Source organism: Mesoplodon bidens (genome assembly GCF_964165515.1).
Source record: "Mesoplodon bidens genome assembly, chromosome: 3".
Classification (NCBI taxonomy): Eukaryota; Metazoa; Chordata; class Mammalia; order Artiodactyla; family Ziphiidae; genus Mesoplodon; species Mesoplodon bidens.
This window is the reverse complement of record NC_138178.1, coordinates 55253510-55269499: the sequence shown is the minus strand read 5'-3', so window position 1 is coordinate 55269499 and position 15990 is coordinate 55253510. Positions and strand designations below refer to the sequence as shown.

General features: G+C 38.1%; 1 protein-coding gene across 4 annotated transcripts in view; it reads right to left on the bottom strand.

Annotated features, from left to right (window-relative positions):
• Nucleotides 1–223: 223 nt before the first annotated feature.
• Nucleotides 224–15990, bottom strand: part of HACD3 (3-hydroxyacyl-CoA dehydratase 3) — a 32182-nt gene continuing 16415 nt past the window's right edge. The window contains exons 6-12 of one of the 4 annotated variants that reach the window (XR_014015339.1): nucleotides 14740–14850; nucleotides 9296–9423; nucleotides 7501–7613; nucleotides 6189–6295; nucleotides 5490–5621; nucleotides 5019–5160; nucleotides 1731–1911 (exon numbers count right to left, since the gene is read on the bottom strand). Coding sequence is in view for 2 of the 4 variants with exons in the window: in XM_081228000.1 (XP_081084126.1) it covers nucleotides 5078–5160; nucleotides 5490–5621; nucleotides 6189–6295; nucleotides 7501–7613; nucleotides 9296–9423; nucleotides 14740–14850 (674 nt within the window). In the remaining 2 variants the exon portion in view is untranslated. Of the gene's footprint in view, nucleotides 1912–5018; nucleotides 5161–5489; nucleotides 5622–6188; nucleotides 6296–7500; nucleotides 7614–9295; nucleotides 9424–14739; nucleotides 14851–15990 lie in introns of all 4 variants that reach the window. The other 3 variants (XM_081228000.1, XM_081228001.1, XR_014015340.1) reach the window with 3 other exon arrangements.

The following is a 15990-nucleotide window of genomic DNA, read 5'->3' as shown; positions in this document are numbered from 1 at the left end:
AATGTATATACCTTGATTAAAAAATATTTACTGCTAAAAAATGCTATCCATCATCTGACAACACAGGGTTGCCACAGATCTTCAGTTTCTAAAAAATGCAAGTATCTGTGAAGTGCAATAAAGCGAGGTATGCCTATACAATATTTTGTCTAAACAAAGGAATTTATCACTAACAATTTGGAAACCATTAGACTAGATGATCTTTAAACACAAGTTACTAAGATTTTAATTGTAAATGTTTAATAGAAATACACAGTCTTTAGCTTTCTCAGACAGCAATAAAGGGGTTTATAACAATCAGTCACTAAGAATACAAGATTCTGCCACAAAGATACAGCATAATCTGCTGTAAAGCTGATCTGTCCAATTACACATAGAAAGTCAGTTGAAAGAACACCAGAAATTAATACAAACAAATGATGACAGAAGTTGCAGACATGCAAAATATCCTTCAGTGCAATGAACTTGTAAAAATATCAACCAGCCTATGCTAATCAGATGTTTTTACTTAGGTCAAACCAAGTTTCCATCTTGGGCTCAGAGAAATAGCATAACCCAGTGAGTCCCCTTTCCCCCAGGAACAATGGGAATGGCAGAACAGGAAAAGCCATCATACCTTAAATTCCTATATACAAACATTACTTGGTTTACTTGGAATGTATTAGGGAAAACTGATGTTTTCGACAATGGCCAAATCATAGTGTCTAGATTTTTTTCAGTTCCTCTGTTGGTGGATTTCCTGCCAGGAATTGTTAAAGGCTCAGCTGGTGGTTCTCCAGCCAAAGTTCTCACTCTGTTTTCACTGTCCTACTGCAGACAGGTGAAACAACAGCAAAATAAAAAGCAGGTGTTTTTGAGGCCTATTCAAAAACAGTTCCACCAACGCACTCTGACATAAGTAAATGGACTCAGTCAATGCAGGGGAAGGAACACTGAGTTTTTTATGTCTGTGCACAGCCTAAGACAGTTTCATAGGTATTTTTACTTGACCTACTCTGATGTTTCCAGTTTGCCACAGGCTGCATGGCCAGTTTGACCCTTTTGATCCCTGTAGCACCATTTGCATTTGGAACTCCTATAATTGTTTTCTAACTAATGTTTCATCTTTCTTTCGTGTTGAAAATAGTTCTGATTTAGCTAGGAATGAAGTAAGTGATCATGGTGTTCCAAGGTTCTGACTGGTTTCTCAAATCACCCTGTGCCTCTCCAGTGCCCACGCAGGTTAAGATGTTGTTAGAGAGACCAAAAGATTCAGAGGTAATATGTGTCCTCCAGCCCTACTCAGACTCCGAAATGTTTTATCAATGACTGAGTAAAACTCGATTTCCAGAAAAATCAATGCCAACCCACTTAACAAGTAGCCCCTTGGGTACAGAATATATTAGGTCCTTGTCTGAGCCACTTTCACAGCCTCCTATACAGCAACGTAGTCTTGCTTTTTTTTTTTTTTCCACAAGCAATAGCTGAAAAGAACAAATCCCAGCTATAAGAATGGCCAGTAGCTGGTAGCATCAGGGCACTGAAGAAGTATCTCTGGCCTGTGTGAAACAGACTGACTGGACATGGAGTGGGTGGGGGTAGGGCTGAGTCTTTTGCTCTCATTAACGGAATACATAGGAATGAACCTGTCATCAGGTATCAGTAATCCATGTCATGCAAGTACTACACTAAGATAATACAGTAAATTCAGGAATGTTACTGGGGAAAAAGGAAGATAGCCTCACTGAGAATTTAATCATTTAACTTTAAAAAAACTTTTACATCAGTACAAGGTAAAACTGTAAGAATTATAGATTAGGCTCAAACTGGCAAGAAGTCATCTAAATCTCTCTTTTTAGTGGATCTTTTTCTTTTTTTGTCCAAAGCGCCGCCTGCGCTGTTTATAAAGATGACGGAAATTTATGTATAATCCTGAAAAAGAAAAGAGGCCAATTAGAAATGAGAATCTTTGTCTCTTTATAAGCAGAAGCTCTTGGGGCAGGACAGTCCCTAGTTGTCTGTTTTTCATATCCCACAGCCCTGTGCTTACTGCAGTTGCTCAGGAAGTACAACTTAGAAATATTAATAATGCACTAGAGACAGTTTTTCCCCAGTGGGTTCTACAATTTAATTTTCTTCCATATTTTACTATGAAAATTTTCAAATATACAGAAGATTAAACCATTGTACAGTGAATACCACCTAGATTTAAACTTTAACTTTTTTACATTTACTTTGTCACATACCCATTCCCGTCTCATTCAATGTATTTCAATGTAAGCTGCAGACATCAGTACACTTCACCCCTAAAAATTGCATTAATTAGAGTTCAGTATTCTTTTTTTTCCTTTCTATTAAGGTAGGATTTACATAAAATGAAATACACAAATCTGAAACAGAGAGAACCTAATTTTTAATTCAAGGCTATGCAATAATATGTATTAAGCAATAGCCTAAAAGGTATGAGACGCTTTTCTAGGAAGCACACAATTCAGTGAACTAGAAAAACACAGGATTTAAGAGCCAGAAGAAAATTTCAATCCTACGTGATCACTGAGTAGTTCTGTAGCTTAGCCTTACCTCAGTTTTCTCATTGTACAACAGGGTTAAAAACACTTATTTTACAGACATTGTGAGAGAATGTATGTTTGATCCATACACAAATATAACTGGTTGTTATACTGCTTCTAAATTACGTAGATTTAGGATTTATTTCATTCTGAAGAACAAAAACAACTACATATTAATTGTAGGCAAGCTATGAATACAGAACCTTGTAAGTCAGAATATGCAATAGCTTAAACAACACAAGGAAAAGCCACTAGGGTTAGTGCACATTAAAATACATCTACCTGGGACTTCTCTGGTGGTCCAGTGGTTACAACTCTGTGCTCCCAATGCAGGGAGCCCAGGTTCGATCCCTGGTCAGGGAGCTACATCCTGCATGCCACAACTAAGAGCCTGCATGCCACAACTAAAATCATGCCGCAGAAAGATCCTGCATGCCGCAACTAAGAGCCGGTGCAGCCAAATAAATAAATAAATACTTTTAAAAATACATAAATAAAATACGTCTACCCTTCTAGCTTTTTTAGTAAAATATTTTAAGGGTCTTTCCAACACTTATTCCTTTTTAACACTTTCAGTAGGCCCACCTCATGAAGCCTAATTACAGTAGTACTAGATTTATCCACTAATAGAGGTAAAGAGCTCTTTTCATGAGTGCATTTTCCAAATTGAAGCTTACTCCCTTAAAGCGCCAAACGTTTTAACATTTTTGGTTTGAAATCTTTCTGAAATGGAAAAGAAGAACAAATGGAATAAAATTTAACCTTTGGCAGATGACCTGCCCCCATAATGTATATTATTTAACTGCCCCCATAATCTATATTATTTAACTGCACTTCTGCCATGTGCTGATTCCGAGGGGCTCCTAAAGGGTGTAGGTCTCTTCTCCCCCACTTCTAAATGACCAAGATCGGGAATTCCCTGGTGGTCCAGTGTTTAGGACTCCGTGCTTTCACTGCCAAGGGCCCGGGTTCAATCCCTGGTTGGGGAACTAAGATCCCACAAGTTGCATGGCACAGATAAATAAATAACCAAAATCACTGGGCTTTCCAACTTCTTGGGTTTACTTTTTGTGGTCTCCCTCTCAGTCTGGGGAAGCCAGCCTCCAAGCTGGTCCCCAATAATCCCTACCTCCTGGTATTTCATACCCTTGTGTAGTCCCCTCCCACATTATACAAGGTTGATCTGTTTAAGAAAGAGAATACAGCAAAAGTGATAGTATGTCGGGGCTTCCCTGGTGGCGCAGTCGTTAAGAATCCACCTGCCGGGCTTCCCTGGTGGCGCAGTGGTTGAGAGTCCGCCTGCTGATGCAGGGGTCACAGGTTCGTGCCCCGGTCCGGGAAGATCCCACATGCTGCGGAGCGGCTGGGCCTGTGAGCCATGGCCGCTGAGCCTGCGCGTCCAGAGCCTGTGCTCCACAGCGGGAGAGGCCACAACAGTGAGAGGCCCGCGTACCGCAAAAAAAAAAAAAAAAGAATCCACCTGCCAATGCAGGGGACGTGGGTTCAAGCCCTGGTCCGGGAAGATCCCACAGGCTGCGGAGCAACTAAGCCCCCGTGCGCCACAACTAGAGAAAGCCCATGTGCAGCAACAAAGACCCAACACAGCCAACAAATAAATAAATCTTTTTTTTTTTAAAAAGTGATAGTATGTCACTTCTGGGTTTAGGTTATAAAAAGCAGTGTGGACATGATAGAAGTGCTAGTTATCACTATAATGGCAATCTTATTACAATTGATAAATGTATCAAATCAACATGTTATACCTTAAAGTTATACAATGTTTTATGTCAAATATATTTCAATAATAAATAAATTTTTTAAAGGCAAAAAAAAAAAGGCAGTGTGGCTTCTGCTTTCTTCCACATCACTTGCTTTGGGGAGAAGCCATGTCATGAGCATCCACATGGAGAAGTACTACGGCAGGAAACTGAAGCCTCCTGTCCACAGCTACATAAGCAAGCTTGAAGCAGATCCTCCAGCCCCAGTCAAGTGTGCAGAAACTGTAGCCCCCGCTGAGCTGACAGCTTGAAGAAACCTCATGAGCGTCCCTGAGCCAGGGCTACCCAGCTAGCCTACTTCCTGACTCTCAGAACACATGCGAGATAATAAATGTTTTCCATTCTAAGCTGCTAAGTTTGGGGGTAATTTGTTACACAGAAAAAGACAACCAGTACACTATCTGCCGCCACATCCTTCTGTTGCCAGGAGACCACAGAGCCATACTTCAAGGCCACCTCAAGACTTTTGTGAAATACAATAGGGAGAAATATATGTAAGTATATTAAAATGTGTTAGAACTTTATCTAAAGTAAATAATCCTCATAATTAGGAAGGCTTTTAAGTCTCTCATATTTGCAATAATTTAGGTTTACTTCTCTTTCCCTTCTTTTAAGTGCTTAGTTTTTATGAGTTAAGGCAAAACTTTATGGTTTTATATAAAAGTAAACTAATAAACAAGCAACGCTTTACATGAGGAGTGGGGGGCTTTCCTACTGTTAGGTAGAAGCCTTCTGACGTCTCCTGGCTGCTCAGAGGCCTTTACTGCCTTCCCTCCTTGCTGCCAGCTGTATTACCACCTCTGTAATAATTCCTCTGGATAAGGGATCTGCTACTGAAATTGGAAGTAAAATGAGCTTTTTATTCATTTTTTATTCAGGTTTAAAAGAGCTGCTTACACTGTTTTAAACATGAAATATGGTGACGTCCCAATGACCTAGGACATTTCAAGAAGACAACTCAGTCACTGGAGATGTGGGAAGAAATACGTCCACACGTAGCATATTCTCCTAATGGGTCTGTTTTGCAAAGCAATCGTTCTCTAACTTACTTCTACTCTTGTGAAAGTAAGCATACTAATAAGGATTTTTAAAACTCTGAATCATTTAACTCTACCTTCTAAGAAGTAACAGAAAAAAGGTCTATCACAGAGCCAATACTTACCTAAAAATAATATTATAAGATAAATCTGAAGAAAAAAGGAAAATCTAACTTTGATTTTCACTGGATATGGCAATGTGAAGCTGAATCTTCCTGTTTCATTAAATATTGGAATGGACTGGATCACTGAGACGGCTGAAAAGCAGAAACAAGAACGTTTTAGAAGCAAATGAAATACAGTCACATCTACTGATAGAACCTTCTAACCCCTCAAAGTTTCTGGGTTTGTTGAAAAATGCTTCTTCCTCCTCTCTCTGTACAATGGGCTCATGTCTCTTTTTTTCTTCCCCCTATAGCTTTCCTAGGAAATAAGCCTCCAAGCTGACAAGGATAAATGAGGAACAGTCATCTGATAGCACTGGGCTTCCGATTCCATAAAATGAAGAGAAAAATCTCTGACTCACTCACTAGGTGTTTGTCGTAATAAAATAAAGTCATCAATAAGACATTGCTTTGGAAAATTAAAAGTACCATATAAATAGGAAGCATGCAGTGCATGACCACCCAGCTTCCAAACTTTAACAAAATGAGCTACTTCCTTGGAACAGTCTGGATACCAGGAGTATTGTGGAAGGAAGCTACTAGAAAGAAATTCTTGAAAAGTTCAACACCCATATTTCAGACTAAGGCTGGCAGAGGGAGGAAGAAAGATCTGGCCACCCCTTGGAATTAAGGTATAAAACCTAGAGTTCCTCAAAGTACCTTCTACCAAACATCCCAGAGGATACAGGGGAATCCACATAGTGTAACGAAGCCATGTGAGCACCTTCCAATCCATGTCAATGCAAGAAAGCATGTAGAAGGGGTACCTATTGAAAATAAGGAATTAACATGTTAAAAGCTACTGAATGCAACCCTAGAACATCATTCAACAATAATTTCACAATTAGCCACACATGGCTTCTTCTTAGCAGAATTATAAACTCCCATCATGCTCCTCCTCCAGTCTTCAAAGGATATGAATTCTCAATAACGGCAGACTAAGTTTAGGTCTCAAAGGAACCCTCTATGAAAAGGTTCAGTATATAGAACAGATGCTCAGAAGCATTTTGGCTTTATTCCTAGTTGATCTACATTCCAAGTAGGTAAAGATGACAGATACTTTGACAGCCACTTTATCGCTGCATAAATGAACATTACCAAAATTAAAGTATACAAAAGACCTCTAATCTATAATCAGGAATACTCTATTTAAAAAGAGATAACATAAAAAAAAAGAAAGTTGCTTCCTCCCAAACAGTAAAAGTTAATATTAAGTACCTATAATCTCTTTCACCTTTGTGTTAAGTAAATTAGAGGGTATACTGGGTGCCATGGGATACAGACTCCATTTAAACACAATCTAGGACCGCTGATGTCTTTTCTCCCTCTTGACTGTCAACTTTACCAAAATACCACCAAACCTAGAGCTGAGGAGTCAATTTGCAAAACCAACCCTCCACTTGACTGAAAAGGGAAGAAGTATGGAGTGTGTATGGTCTGGTAAAGAAGAACACATCTACTTTAATTGGATCTTTTTTTTTTTTTAAGATATTTCTTCTATTGACAACTGAGAATGGAAGAATCAGGTAAGAGGTCAATTCAAACTTCAGTAATCTTGTAGTAAAAGATTCATTTCTATCATCCCTTCTCGAAGGCTGATCTTTACTACTTCCATCCAACCTGGGATGCTCCTTCAGCCCCATGTTTCTTCAGCCCTTTCAAGAATTTTTCCATGTGAATGAGTCCTCTCTTTCCAACAAGACAGCAAGATCCTGAAGGGTAAGATCCTTTCATTTCTCTGGATCTCTCCCTCTACTCTCCAGTGCCCAGGCTGGTATTATGATCCATTGACTGTTTAAAAAATAAAACTGCGTCACCTTTACAGAGCACACAGATGCAGGTAGAACTCTCCACACATAGAACCTTAATCTCAAATCAAATGAGATTGTGAATAAGACAGCAACTCCCTCAAGAAGAGAGATGCTCCAGAGTGGGAGAAGCACTCAAACACCATCCTGGCATTTCTACCCACCTCAAAATTTCAGCTGTGCTCCATATATAAAACACAAAGAAAACCACAGCTTTGTTTTGCATTTCTTCCATGGTGCCAAAGACGATAAACAAAATGAAGTTCCTTCCAAGAAGCTATTAAAAGGACCCAAAAGAGAGAGAGAAGTTTTAAAATATATTTTCAAAACACAACATATAAATGTATTATCTGAAACGTAACCCCACTAAATTCAAGGTAAACAGAAAAAGACTGAGAAAACTTAAACAAGTTAAAGTGCCCAAGCCAGTATTTGTGGACGTGTGTGTGTGTGTGTGTGTATTACACACGTTCAAACACAGTTTAAAGAATACTGCCAAGTGAACATCTGCGTCTGCATAACACAAGTTAAGAAACAGAACGTTACCAGTGTGGCACACCCCCTCCCTCCCCGTAGTAAGTAACTACTATCGTTTTTTTTTTTTTTAATATTTATTTATTTTTGGCTGCTTTGGGTCTTAGTTGCAGCATGCGGGATCTTTCGTTGAGGCATGCAGGCTTCTCTCTAGTTGTGGCGCGCGGGCTTAGTTGCCCCACAGCATGTGGGATCTTAGTTCCCTGACCAGGGATCGAAACTGCGTCCCCTGTATTGGAAGGCAGATTCTTAACCACTGGAGCACCAGGGAAGTCCCAGAAACTACTGTCTTGTGTTAACCATTCCACTGCTTGTCTTTATAGTTTTACTACTTATGTATGTATTCCTTAACAGTATATTGTTTCATTTTGCTTGATTTTAAACCTTCTGAAATCATACTCTATGTATTATACTCTGACTTGCTTCTTACTCAAAGTGACATTCCCAAGATTCATCCATGTTGGCGCATGTGGTATTGCCCACCTGCAGAAGGCTTCACTCACATTGTATTCTACACGAATGGCATGCCCTGGAGGCATGTGATGTGATGACACCGAACCTATCTTGCCCTAGAAATTCTACCCTAATGCTTATTTGTACCCGTCTTTGATATTAAAAAAATATTATTCCGTATTAGTGGGTCACTCACTATCCACTTTTATTCTTTTGAACTAAACAAAACAACCTCTTTCCAAGGACAGAAAACCAAGAAATAACAAGGCTATTGTATTAACACCCTTTACCATGCAACTGATACTATCAGAGTGCCAGAGCTGATATGCCAGAAAAGGGTTGAACTATAAAAACAGCATCCAGAAGAGACTAGCCAACAGTCACCTGATGCCCCCTGAGTCTGGGTTGGTGGTATCTAATAATGTCTAACTGCATATAGTTAGGGAACAAGGCAAGGAAGCTGGAAGACTTTGATGTCCCATTCCTGAGAGCAATCTTCCAAATATTAGGAAACAACCTAGATGTACTGGGGGTGGGGGGGGGGACTCCCCACATGAGTCAGAAGAGCCACCTTCATACATGGAAGAAAGTCCAAAGTGAAGAGAGTTCCCAGGTATTACACCACCTTCATTGACCTGAGGTGGTAGGAGACTGGGCACACCCCTATCTAAGAAGAGGTTAGGGTTTTCCACTCCTGCCTGAGAATCAAGCTTCCCTAGTTTTAAAGCTCTTTTTATAACTTTGTGATATCACGAAGATATTATAAACAGTAAAACAGACCTGAAATGGCAAAAGTCTATTTTAAAAAATATCCCTCAGGTTTCACAATTTCCAACCTGTTCAGATAAAACAATGCTATTCCTGTGCAAATAGGTATTTTTACTAACTGAGACTTCCCAGCAAAGTGTGGATACCTACTAAATAAACACTGAAACCTTTCATTCCCCACCCTCGAGCTCAACTGTTCAATACCTGGAAAAGAGAAGGTATCACTGGTGACTTAGTGACTCCAATTGCTGCATTGATAGCTTCCACAACTGCCAGCATCTGGCAGAAATACATCATGTCAGCCACGGTGTGGAACGTGTCATAGAAGGACTCTATGGGACAAATACACATTAAGGGTAAATCAACTGGCAAATTCCAACAGAAGTATTTTGCAAACTAGATAACTCTTTACACGAAAGGAATTTTAGGAAAAGTATAATAAACATCCAGTCAGATTCAAATTCACTATTCACTCCTCCATGGGCCTGAATACTAAATTCTACTGTTTACCAGAAAGTTAACACATAAACCCTGTATGTCCTTCTCAGTTTTAAAAGGCAAGAAAAGACACATACCTAGACTTCACTCAGTTATTATATGTTGAAAAATCTATGTATCAAGCACAATGATAATTCTTTTCAGATCCATTATCTCATTTATACATATATCAACTGCAACCTAGCCTTTTAAAATCTCAAAAACTATACAATCAAATAAATGGGGGCTTCCCTGGTGGTGCAGTGGTTGAGAGTCCGCCTGCCGATGCAGGGGATGCGGGTTCGTGCCCCGGTCCAGGAAGATCCCACATGTCGCGGAGCGGCTGGACCCATGAGCCACGGCCGCTGAGCCTGCACGTCCGGAGCCTGTGCTCCGCAACGGGAGAGGCCACAACAGTGAGAGGCCCGCGTATCGGAAAAAAAAAAAAAAAAAGAAATGGTATAAACCTAAGAGTATGGAAAGTTTGAGTAAACCATAGTATATCTATTTCATGGAATATTATATAACAATTTAAATGACGGTTATTCCTTATATGAGGACAATAAATGTGGTATCAATTTGGAGTGCTCCATAATTTAATATCCTTCACTTTTCATACTGATCCTCACTTGACATCCTGCATTCGTACATTCCTCTTTGCAGTGTTTCTCAGCCAGGGCACCACTGACATTTTGGGCAAGACAATTCTTTGTCCTGCACATTGTAGAAGGTTTAGGATTCTTGCCTCTCTGCCTATTAAAGTAGTGCCTCTAAGAAATGGCAGAGTTAGGCACCTTACCAACAAAGATGACACTGCAGGCACCTCAAGAGAATACAGTTTAAATATCAAATGAATAAAACGAGCCCCTTGCAGAAACTAAAATACTCTCTAATATTCTTGTGAAAATGATCCACTTTACAATCCTGCTACAAAGTCAAATGCAAAAAAATGAAGAATGGTATACAGTGTTATTGCATAATTTTGCTGGAAAAATTCCACCAATAAGTAAGTTCAAAATTTGACCAATTCTTTTCTTTGAGGAAGTAATGCAAAATTACAATTTAAATTTTTCTATATATAAGATAAAAAATTTATTCATAATTTTAAACGTCCCTTGTCAAGACAAAATCCCAACCAAATCTTTTTGTTGCCATTTACAATGAAATTCTGGTATCCTTTTTCAGGGGATTCACTTATTAATTTCTTGGACAATTATCTTTGAAAAATGAGGTTCTCCATTACTTTGAACTAGAAAGTTGTAACTTAAGATTCGGCATATGGTAAATAAAAGTAAGATCTTGTTGCTTTGCCTCTAGTTTTATGGGAAAAATATCCTTGTTTCAATTCAGGAATAGAAATCTGATTTCTAAAATGACTGTTACAAAGAATATTAATAACATTAACATGCTTATAATACTGTTTTAAAAACAAGATGCACAATTGTACACACAGTATGACTATAATTTTTAACTGCAGGAGAAAAAAAAAGACTAAAAGGAAACATATGGAAATATTAACAGTGATGGACAATGGCTTATTCACCTCCCCTTCCATCCCACCGCACCTCCTCTCTGGTTTTCCCCCACTTTCCAAATGTTCTTAAATCAGCCCAATTACTTTTATGATTTGAAAAAACTTTTAAAAAGTTCTAAAAGGCACTCAGATGTTAATGGATATAGATTTAAATAGTGGTAGTATAAAATAGTATACTCTTTCTGGGCAGTATAAATCAGAATCCTTAAAAGCAATCTGCCCCTAACACATTGTAAACCAACTATACTCCGGTAAAAATTCATTTTAAATAAATAAATAAGATAAAATAAAAATAAAAATAATCTGCCCTTTTATCTCATAATTCCACTTTAGGAACTGTTCCTATGAAAGTTATATGGGTTTAGAAAGATATACAACAAGGTGCCAAGAATCTGTTGCTCTGATAGATGGGATTATGGTAGAGCTTTTGTTTTGTTTTATTTAAGTCTTTAAGTAATTAACACATTTTTATAATTAGAAAAAATTTTTAATTTATTTAATAAAAAAGTATTAATAGAGAGCGAGACAAGAGTTTCTACATAAGCCTAAGAGTTTGCTATTTCCTTAGCATGAGAAGTTTAGCACATACACGTTTATGTGAAAAAAACAAGTACATGTGTAGAGTCTGCCATTCACCAACATCCTTTATTCAAAAAAAGATAACTGCAAAGGGCAAACTATGACCCTGGGTACCAGGCCCAGGTCCTTATTACACCTTTGAGGACTGATAAGAGAAGAATTACACCAGCAGCTCCATTCCAGTAGGTGATTTAGGAAGGGACTCAGAGCCAAAATAGAAATTACAAATCCAGGCAGCTTAAACACATGACCCAGATAAGTTAGCAGCTTTTGGAGTGGATCACCTAACAGCTAGCAGGCTTGAACATTCAGAATCGATCCAATTATGTTAGGTTAAATAAATTATTTATGAATTTGAATGTACCTAGTCATTCCATGGGACTTGTGATAAATTCATACTAGTAAGAGCTACAGATCTGAGAACAATTGCCGAGACTTCCTTTGTTTCTTTAAATAACTCATCTGTAGACCTCTGGTTACACAGGACTATAAGATGCTAGGCATTTGGGAAGTTTTTCACTAGCCTGTTACTGTGCTTTGCAGAATTCCAAGGTATTAAGAAGGCTGGAAAAACAACGTGCACTTCTTTCACAAGATTCTGGAGCTAATTGCAATTCATCTTTACAAAACTCAGATGGGAAAATTTAGGACTGAAGAGTAAAATAGTCTACAGGATTTTTTTCTCTTTTTTAAATAGTTTATATTTTCCATTATGCTCATATTTTTCCTCATATTTACTTTATAAAATAAGGAAAAAAATTTAAATGATCCTTTCAAACCATTTGAAAATGGTGCCTCTTCTTCCAATCATTTCACATTTATTGGTTCAGTTTTTTTTCTCCTTTTTACATTGGTGTGATCGAACTGGAAAAACAAATTTATGTTACCTTTTTAGCCCATCATAAGTATTCTTCCGTATTATTACAATCTCTTTAAATACTTTATATTTGCTTTACAACATTCCACTGAGTGAACAATCTAAACCAATCCTTCATTGATGGACATTTAGGTAGTTTGCAATTTGTATTACATAAAATACAATATACAATACAAATATAAATAATGCCATAATGTATATCATTTTGAGAAAGCTTTTCTTATAGTTTCAATTATTTCTTTAGAACGTATTTCCAGAAATGAAATAACCAAGTTCAAGGATATGAACAGTTAAGGTTCTCAATGCACCTTGCAAAATGATTTTCCCAAAGACATGTTGTACTTATGGACCCTCCCAGTAGCCACTGTTGTGTTTATTTTAGCATATGTTGTCTTGAATTAAGTGTCTTTTACAACTTTGCAAAATTGATACATAAAAAATAATATTTTTCATTTCCTTCACCATTACTGAGTTAAACATTTTGCTGTATGTTGAATTAGTTTTATTTCCTCTTATGAACTGCCTGTACATGACCTTTATTTATCTATTGGGTGGAGTTTTCACATTTTAAAATCAATTTGTACAAGTTCTTTATATGTAAAAAAAACAATAACTCTTGCCGATATTTGTTGCAATTTTCCACCAACCCTCCACCCCCATTTTGCTCAACTCAATATGCTTTTAATCTTTAATGTTGTTTTGGCTGGATGTTTTTACATATATAGAAATTTAGGCATTTTATGTAGTTAAATACATTGACCTTTTTCTTCGTGATTTCTTCTATCACTTTTAAGGTTAGAAAGTCCTAACCCTCCACATGTGATTTTATAAATATTTACTTTATCTTCTATTATGACTTAACTTTTTGATATATGGCTCCTAAATCCTTTGGGGGGATTTATTTTTGTATACAGTGTGAGAAGAGTCAAACAGATTATCTGCCTCCCACACCTAACCAATTTTTGGAAACTTTTCCCATCTAATAAAAAAAAAAATGATTGGAAAACACTTTCCTTTCCACTGATTCATGATTCCTTTTTTTATCATATCCATAATCTGGATATATATATATATATATATAAAATGTAAGACCTCTTTCTGAGCCACCTCATCTGCTCTATTAATTACTCTATTCTTATGCTAGTGCTATACTATTTTAATTACATTCTTTCATGTCAGGTAGAGAAAGTCCTCTCCCATTACTCTTTCTTCCCTCAAATTTTATTATCTATTTACTGTTCACAATAAAATTTCAGAATACTTTAGATCACATTCTCAAAAATGTTCTGTTGTCATTTACTTTGGCCAGAATTCTGTTAAACATATAAATTAATTTAGCAGAACTAATATCTTTTTTTTAATATAAATTTTTATTTATTTATTTTTGGCTGAGTTCAGTCTTTGTTGCTGTGCGTGGGCTTTCTCTAGTTGCGGCGAGCAGGGGCTACTCTTCGTTGCAGTGCATGGGTTTCTCATTGCAATGGCTTCTCTTGTTGTGGAGCATGGGCTCTAGGCACGCAGGCTTCAGTAGTTGTGGCACGGGGGCTCAGAAGTTGCAGCTCACGGGCTCTAGAGAGCAGGCTCACTAGTTGTGGCGCACGGGCTTAGTTGCTCCGCCGCATGTGGGATCTTCCCAGACCAGGGCTTGAACCCATGTCCCTTGCCTCGGCAGGCAGATTCTTAACCACTGTGCCACCAGGGAAGCCCCAAGAACTAATATCTTTATGTAGTCTTTTCATTCAGTCTTACAATAATCCATTTAGTCTACTGAGGCTCCAAAGGGGTGAGATCCCTTAAGGACTTGTATAACTTTGACACTGTGAGTATCACATCAATTTATTTAGTTATAAATGAACTATCAAGCAGTGAATAAGAAAGGGATGTCAGCCCAAGATAGCCCTGGCTAGCTGTGTGGATGTGGACCATTTCTTTGACAATCTCCAAGCCTGTTTTCTCATCTATTAAATGGACAGAACATCCAGTCTGCCTGTTTCACAAGGCCAAGGGAAGTGAAAGATGTGAACATACAATGAAAGGCATGAAGTGCTACACAAATATGGTGGGGGGGTAGGGGGTGGGAGTGGTGGTATTGTTAATACCAAAGGCAGAGACTGTTACTTTTGGTGAATAGGGGGCCAAACTACTGAAAAAAGAAAACTAGCCTTGAAATTTTGCACTTGCCTTTTCCCAAGATAAGGAACCGCACAGTCAGGTTGACAAATATCCAGGAGAATCCCAAGAACTGCACTAGATTATACATGAACAGGTATCCTTTCTTCAAGCTTGCAAGAGCTGAAAAGCAAAGCAAGGTGGTAAGCTGTTAAAAGCAGTAGTCACAGCAGGAGGTGGGTATGTGGGGCATACTTGGATGACTTCATCCCTCTTTACTACTTGGGTGCCCTAAGCTCCCCCCAAAATACCTGGCTCAGGTCTGCACCAACCTGGGCTTCTGGTCCCATAGAAAAACAGATAAGGAAAAATTATAAGGAACATTGTAGTCCAAGGTATGTGTTCAGCAATCTTTCCCCTCACAGCACTGAAGAGTAAGTATACAGACTTAACAAATCCAAGAGGGAAAAAGGAAAATTATTTCTGGCAAAGAATGACTGACTAGCTAAGGAGGCATTAAAAGGAAATAAAGCTATACTCAGCTCTTGCTCTTGTCATCTTAATATAATCTACAGTTTCTTCTTTTTTAGAATTTTTTTAGGTCATGCAGGTCAAACTAGCTCAAAGAGATAGAAACTGTAATAAAAAAATTCTGGTATTTGCTCATATATCCATCTAAACAAGCATTAACTGAACACCTACAATATACAAGATACTGTGAGTAGCACTACTGAGATTCAAGGATGGTTAAGACATGATGCTGCCCTCAAAGAGTTTACAATCTAAAAACCGTATTACAAGATTGAGAGTGACAGGTAATGTCTTGTGAAAATTTCAAGGTGAGAAAAATGACTTTAGGCTGGAGAAGCATGTATCAGGCAAGTCTGCACGGATGAGATGGCATCTGATCTGGGCTTTGAAAGATGGTAGAATGAGGACATAAGCAAAGGAGGAAAATTACAAACCAAGAGGCAGGAAGGAGAATAAGGGACATTAATTTTGTCTGCAGCCTAAGGGTTTGTGAAGACAGAGCCAACTATGGAATTAAGTAAGGAGCTTAGACAGAGTCATGGTTGAGTCAAAGGAGTAGGGAAAAGGAAAGGATAATTCTTGAGAAGAACTACAGAGTTCGGGTGTTGCTGCTACATATGTATTCCTACCTACATATTTTTGTAGCTACATTATCAGTGTTGCTACAGAGATATTTTGCATAGACACTTGGTTGATGCTCAAATAATCACGATTAGTGTGGTCAATCAAAAATAGCCTTATCCTGGGCTTCCCTGGTGGCGCAGTGGTTGAGAGTCCGCCTGCCAATGCAGG